Source organism: Coenobita brevimanus, unplaced genomic scaffold (genome assembly GCF_032717465.1).
Source record: "Coenobita brevimanus isolate Jiangsu-jjx unplaced genomic scaffold, ASM3271746v2 jjx.HiC_scaffold_2807, whole genome shotgun sequence".
In the NCBI taxonomy this organism is placed as follows: Eukaryota; Metazoa; Arthropoda; class Malacostraca; order Decapoda; family Coenobitidae; genus Coenobita; species Coenobita brevimanus.
In genome coordinates, this window is record NW_027643771.1 from 27,431 (window position 1) to 34,947 (window position 7,517).

Sequence of the window (7,517 nt, forward strand, 5' to 3'; positions counted from 1 at the left end):
CAGAGAGCAAGACGAAGATATAGAACTTATAGCTGTTACGAAGGGCGTGACCGATACAGACACTGTTAGCTGGAATCTTGACGAACTGCGGAAGCAGCAAGATGCGCATCCGGTTTGGGGATCATTGAAGCGGTATCTTCGCGGCATTGCGGAAATATTGAAATTGAAGCACGTCACTACGACTCCGTATCACCCTTCTGCGAATGGATTAGTAGAAAGAGTGAACGGAACTGTCGATTCAAATCTTACGTACGATGATCGACAGTAATGCAAACCATTGGCATCGAATGATACATTTGGCATGCATGGCTTATAATTCCAGGGTATAATAGGTCGATCAGGGACTCGCCCTATTTCCTGTTGTACCTGAGAGACCCACAAGTACCCTATGAAACGATACATGAGACTCAACCTCATTACAATGTAGATGATGCGAAACATATGCTAGCAGCCATGGCCACTAAAGTATTTCAAAGATGTCAATTGTACTTGGACCGGGCTAGTACCGAGAATGAGAATTACAGGGCTAAAAAGGCTGTAGTAAAACCGATCAAGGCAGGAGACAGAGTGTACGTACGCACGATTCCTAAACGGGGAGTTGCTAAGAAGTTACAGCCTCTCTATGCAGGACCATACAGAGTCACGGAGCGTGTTAGTGATGTTGTAATTAAAGTACGACGTGTGAAGGATGGAGCTGTCTCCACCCTTCATGTTGATCGTGTGCGAGTAATCCCCGAATCTTGCCTCACCACTAAGGATAATAAGAATGTACGTAGGGCATACCCAGTATATGAAACAGATGATGATGATGATGATGATGGTGATGGCGAGGACGGCTCAGATGATTTTACAGCCATTCCGGTATCTAGCCGCGGTGCGACACAATCATCCAACACGCCAGTAAATCAAAGCTCTATGGGTGCTACCAACCCAGTTCAGCAGAGTGGGAATGAAAGTGATAATGAAAGTAGAAGCGAAAATGAGAGCGAGGATGGAGGCGAGATAGAAAACGGAGCGAGCAGTCACGAGGCGAGTGGAGAAGGGGAGTCCCCGAGTAAAGTGGTCGGCCCGGCGCCAGATCGTTTCTCCCCGGCTAGCAGCCTCAGCCCTGCGTCGGCCCCTAGATACAGCCTAAGATCACGCACAACAGTAGACGATTTACCTCTAGTTATGGATAGGCCAATAGAACACACTGACAGGAAGACTAGTAAAGAATTAAGTTACTAGTCATGCTATTTTATTTTTGTTCCAGATTATGCTGCTTGCAGTCGTAGTATCAGGAAAGACTAGGCACATTGACCCCCACGTTGAGAAACCTGCTCCAACAGGCCTCATCTATTCTCCAGTCTCCAAACTTATATCAACTGGAAATCATTATGTTGTCCCTGTCTTGTTAATACAGGATGAGTTATACCGACCACTTACTGAGGCACAGGATCTGGTTGACTCTGTCCAGTGGAATATAGATCACATGGACAACTCATCCACCCTTGTGTCGTCATTAAGAGAGACTTTGAAATCATTTCAACATGAGTTTAGAATTAGATTTGATGACTTAAAGAACTCTGTTAATTATTTGTTGTCGGATAAACCACTGTCAGGTCGTAGAACTAGAGGCGCAATTGATCTTGTTGGCAATATTGCTAATGCTTTTATTTGGGACTGCTACCCAGAATCAGGTGGACGAAATTCACACTAGATTGGGTCAAATTGAACAGATGTCCGAGAATGAGCGTCGAGTGTTAAATGTTCACTCCCAAATACTAAATACGACTCATAAGAGACATGTCACATATGCATGCTGCAATTACTAAATTGCAGCGGGCAGCTAATATTTCACATGCTGTAATTCGGCTCTTCTCCATAAAAACTCTAGCGTTAGAAGGCGAAGCTCGCATATTTGAGGCTTTTCTTAATCTCCAGTTAGCTTTGTCGGATATCATTGCCGATCATGTGAGGATTAAGTTAGGCCTACAGAATATGATGCAAGCTCGTCTGAGTGTGGACATCGTGCCAAATACCTTATTGCTGGAACTTTATAAATAATATTTCTTTAATGAGACCAGGACTGCTTTTCCCTGCTCGACCCGAATACCTTGCGTTATATAGGGATCTCGTTAAGGTAGTGCCTCGCAAGACTCCCTCTTCAGTGTGCTTCTACTTACTATGGTCCGGTTCAGGGTGACCCGGCAGATACTTTTGATGTCTTCCGGATCACTTCCTTGCCTTATAAAGTCCCTGACACAGATGTCTATGTACAGACTGTCCCCTCTGCCAAATTCATTGCACTGAGTGAAAATCGCTTACATTATATGCTTATGGACGATTTCACTCAGTGCCGCACTCATCAGCAGTTGCTGGTGTGCGAGCCGCAGAGTCCAGTGCTGAGGTCAAGTACTAGCACATGTGAGAGTGCTACATTCCTCAACAAGGACTTTGCGCCTCAGCTTTGTAGGAAAAGAGTCATTAAAAACTTTGTTCCTGTATTTGTTAAGAATAACGATAAGTGGTGCTTTTCTACGAATAAGCCTATGCAATTTACTCTTAATTGTGCTGTTAATGAGATAAGTAAGACAATACAGATTGTTAAAGGTATAGGACATTTGGTCCTGGGTGACGGTTGCAGTGCTCATAGTGAAACACTCACACTTCCAGCTTATGCCACCCTCACCAAGGATACTAAACTGTCTCTACGTCTCCATACATTGCATTTTAATATGTCTCTCTCTCATGTTGAACTAGATGCCATACAAGCAATCCCTGAGATTTTTCCCCAGAATGACTCCTTCACACCTGTGTACCTAGATGAGTTGTTACACTTCCAATCTAAACTCCTTCTTCTCAAACCCCTACCTAAACCAACTCAGCCAGCTGCCTTAGCTATTTATGTTTATGCTCTGTCAGGTGTTATTGCCATGTTCCTTGCTTCTTATTTAGCGTATAAGTGTTGGATTAACAGGCGCTGCTGTCGCTGCCTTGGACCGTCATTCGAGCGTTCCCGATCTTGGATCGACCTCTCTTTCTTCTCGCCACCTGGGGATGCATACCCCGGGAACTCCCTTGATGTCCCTGCGGAGTACATGGCGAGAACGACGAAAATGACGATTTTGACGAGGACAACGAACGAATGGTCCTTCACTTCCTCAATGACAACAGAGACAGAATCCTCCCCCATGACACAGCAGACTTCTCCAGACTAACGAACAACCTTCTCACTAGACGAATCACAGTAGACGAACTTAAGACAGTAGTCACAAAAACGAAGAACACGGCCCCAGGACTGACAGGCATTAACAAACAAGTTATCATGGAATGCTCACACTCCATGATAGAAAGACTCATCGACATTTTCAACGCCTCCCTGTCCGCGGGATACTTCCCTGACAAACTTAAAGAAGCCGTAATAGTAATGATACCTAAGCCAGGAAAGACTGACACGACACCCGAGAACTATAGACCAATCTCACTGCTCGAAGTACCAGGAAAACTGCTTGAAAGGATCATCAACAGAAGACTCCGACTTTACCTAGAGACAAACAGACTTCATAACCCCAGACAGTACGGCTTCAGACCACAAAAAGACACAAACAAAGCCATAGCCCTGACTTACGAGACTATCGCCCAGACCCTGTCGAGACGGGAACAGTGCTGTCTCGTCCTCAGAGACGTAAGCAAGGCCTTTGACAAGGTCTGGCATGAAGGACTCAAATACAAACTATTACAACTAGAACTCCCTACCATCCTCGAGAAGTTTTTATGCGACTTTGTGACTGACCGCACCGCGAGAATTAGACACAAGGACCAGTTAGGCGACGTTATACAGCTCGACAGTGGGGTGGCACAAGGGAGCGTCCTCTCCCCCACCCTATACATTCTTTACACTAGAGACACCCCCCACCTCCAGACTGCCTAGACATAATGTATGCTGACGATGTGACTCAAATAGTGACTTACCAAGGACGGTCCAAACTCATGATGGCCAGCAAAGTAGCCAGAGAAATCACCAGAATCAGTGATTATGAGAAACGATGGAAGATCAGGACTAACCAACAGAAATTTAAAATAATTCCATTAGCACAAAAATACATGGAAGAAATCATTGTGGATGGTGAGCTACTAAACACAAGCAATGAGGGAAGCCTGTTAGGCCTCACAATAACTCAGGCCGGGATCACAAAACATGTAAGGGAACGAATATGCAAGGGGAAGGCAGCACTGTCCACCCTCTACCGTTTTAAAACGCTAAATAGAAAAATAAAAAGCCACCTCGTTAAAGCCTACATTCTCCCTTTGCTAGAATACCCTCCTGTGCCACTGGACACTATATCAAACACCCAAAAACTAAAACTACAAAGAGTATTAAACAAAGCTCTGAGATTTGTCGAAAACGACCATCACCCCTTCAACTATATCACAGAACAATTACACAGCATGCACAAAATAGCTGCACTAAACATCCGGATGCACAAGAGGGCAGGAAAAATCTGGCAAAAACTAGAAGAGACCAGAGACCCAAATTACGAGGACATCACCAACAAAGAATACGGGAGGATGCATAATTGGTTCCCCAGCTCCCTCTTAAACAGAAATAGACCGCCACCAAACCCAATTTATACGTCCCTCTAACGACAACCCCTCTCATTATATATAATAACTAATAATACAAACGGCAGCAACCAAGCGAAAGACCACGTTACCCTATATCCCATACACCTGCCGACCTTGAACTGACCGCACCAGACCACCACTACTGTCAGGAGACAGTTGCACTGCACACTCATTCCCTGCCCACTCCTGAGTGAATGCACTCCGTCGTCCGTTGTGCTAGCTCCTGAAACCAAAATGTAAGGAGCTGTCACATCTGATGGCGGGGTCGTGAACGTGGAGTGGGTTGGGAATAGACATTGCCCATGCACAGCCTATGCCTCGTGCACCCTGGTGAGTGCCATGGGGAGGAAAGATAATTTCTATCCTTCCCCCCCATTTTCTTTAATACTAAAACTCCTCCTTTCCATGACTATAGAGCCTGTGAAACAGAGAGCAGCAACCCACCAAGACAGCAGAACCCACCAATGCCACAGAGACAGGCACCACCCTTAGTAGCGCCGGGGGTACAAACTATGGCTCTTCACCTTCATCGATATATCTACCCTTGTCTGCACATACACAGAGTGACCGCTGTATAGGACCAACAGGAACACAGCATACACAAAAAAATAAAAACTAAGCCACAGCAATGGGGACGGCCTCCAATCTTTATACCTCCGACTGTCTTTCATATTTCCCCACTTAATCTCTTCCAATCTCTCCCTCTTCTTTCCCTCCACTTTTCTATGACGAAGTGAAGTGAAGTGCGGCCACTCGCAGCCCACCTCTCGCCGAGGCAACACCTCCACCGCTATTCCCGGCGGGACCAGCTCTCCACAGCAGCCGTTTCAGCTGAAGGACGGGTCTGTCCTCTCCACCTACGGGAGTGCCCTGGTCAGCCCACCAGGAGGTTGAGGCTCGTCCGCCCTTTCCATGGCCGACCACCCTCCCTCCGCCACTACCTTGACCGGGGTTGTGCCCTTGTGTCCACCTGGACTGGGCCTTCCCTCTACGCTTCCACCTGCTGCTGTGGAGAGCTGGAGCGAGTGAATGGGGGTTGAGGGCAGAGTTCGGAACGCTTCTATCAGAGCTTCGGCGCCCTCACCATCGGCGCCGTTTAGTCTACCATGCTCTCGTCCCTCTCTGCCCTCTGTAAACATTGAGCAGCCGGCCGCCAACCACCGCCGAGTCGTTTGGGGATCCACCTGAGCATGCCGGCGCCCCTTCCATCGGCGCCGTGCAGTCTACCGCTCTCCCCCTCGCCTCGTCGATCATCGGGCTGTTGCCTCACCACCATCGCCTCGTTCCCTTCCTCTGCCGCCCTTGCCCTGTCTGCCAGTCTGCCGTCCGCGCTTTGCCCCTTCATTGGAGCTGTTTTCTGCATTTTCCCTGACGGGCTCTCATGTTTGCCCGTTCCCCACCACGTTGTGGGGAGAATATTTCAACAACAACAACAACGTCTGTGCGGCGACTGGACACAGTCCAACAACTCCCACTATCATACACACAGACTCGGCTTCGGCCATTCACACCCTTCGCCAAAACGCTCACAAAGACAACATTCACCTAATATACAACATTCTCACCACCACCCAAGCTATCCGCAATGCTGGGGGATCGGTTACCATAAATTGGATCCCTAGTCACGTAGGCATTGCAGGCAACGAAAAGGCAGATCGAATAGCAAAACAAGCCCTAGAAAACCCCAGCATTGATTTTGTAATCTCCACGAGCCTGCGCCAAGTCAAGCATGCCATTAAGACCAGGGCAGCCAGATTAAATAAAGAAGACCACCGCCTATATGTTGAACTGGGTTCCCCCTCGGCTAGATGGTACTCACTTGCCACACGCTACAAACCACCGCCAATCACAACTAGATCCAACCTTACGATGCTCAATCGTCTGCGCCGCCTTCGCCTGGGCTATAAATGCTACGATGAAATGGTTCCAGATGACGAAACCCCCGAACCTGCATGTGAACACTGCCAGGAGGCTCCACTTTATCCCCTCCTGCACTATCTTCTCAGATGCCCAGCCACATCCCTCATCAGGAAACGACCTCTTCCTAACCCAGACACTCCCAGAACTCACGAAGCAGCCAGATCCATAAACTCTTTACGTAATGCTGCAGCCTACGTTGTAGCCACGGCCCCACTCTCAGCACTGACTGAGGTGGTGCGCTCTGCACCTCCTCCCACCTAACGTGCATATCCACTGATATGCAGGGTATGTATGTGTGTGTGTGTCTGTGCGAGTGTGCGTGCGAGCATGTGTGCATATGCATATATATATATACATGTGTGTATATATGTGCATATAGTTTTTAAAGTCAAGAGACTGCTCCTGCAGTCTTCATCACTTACTTGTCTCTGCTTAAATCACTGACTGGGCTAACATATGGCCCGGCCCCTTCCACTTCAACGAAGGGAAAATCTTCAACAAACAACAAACATGTGCGGCGGTGCCCATGTCGATATCATATCATGTCATTCTGCCTCAAGCTCTCGCACCGTGCACATCTCCCAGAAGAGGCCTCCGATCTTCCACCAGCCAGTGGCTGACACCTCACTGCGCTCTGATTGGATGGCGCCGGATCTGCTTCCTGATTGGAGGGCACGCGATCCAGCAGAATACGACAGTCCAACTTTCTCACAGGCACACACACCACAAAGCCAGGAGACAGGACGTGTGTGCTGGGCATTCCCCAGGTCCTGTCCTCCCCACTTACTGTTTTTTAATCAGCCCATACCCCACTGACCGGGCTAATGTATGGCCCGGCCTGCACTATATGTACAGGGAATCTTTCAAAAAAAAAAAAAAAAAAAGTCTCACAGGCAAATTAAATAGGAAAGCAGTACTGCAGTGTCAAATCCAACCCTCCCCTTACCAATTCACGCCGATGTTGATCATCCAAGCCCGTGGATCATTCC

The 7,517-nt window shown here is 47.8% G+C and overlaps 1 protein-coding gene across 1 annotated transcript; it reads left to right on the forward strand.

Annotated features, from left to right (window-relative positions):
- Positions 1-3,918: 3,918 nt before the first annotated feature.
- Positions 3,919-6,789, forward strand: LOC145390087 (uncharacterized). The gene is made up of 2 exons (XM_080265154.1): positions 3,919-4,012; positions 6,098-6,789. The coding sequence occupies exons 1-2, from the start codon at positions 3,919-3,921 to the stop codon at positions 6,787-6,789; spliced, it is 786 nt and encodes a 261-aa protein (XP_080121280.1).
- The last annotated feature ends 728 nt before the right edge of the window (positions 6,790-7,517 follow it).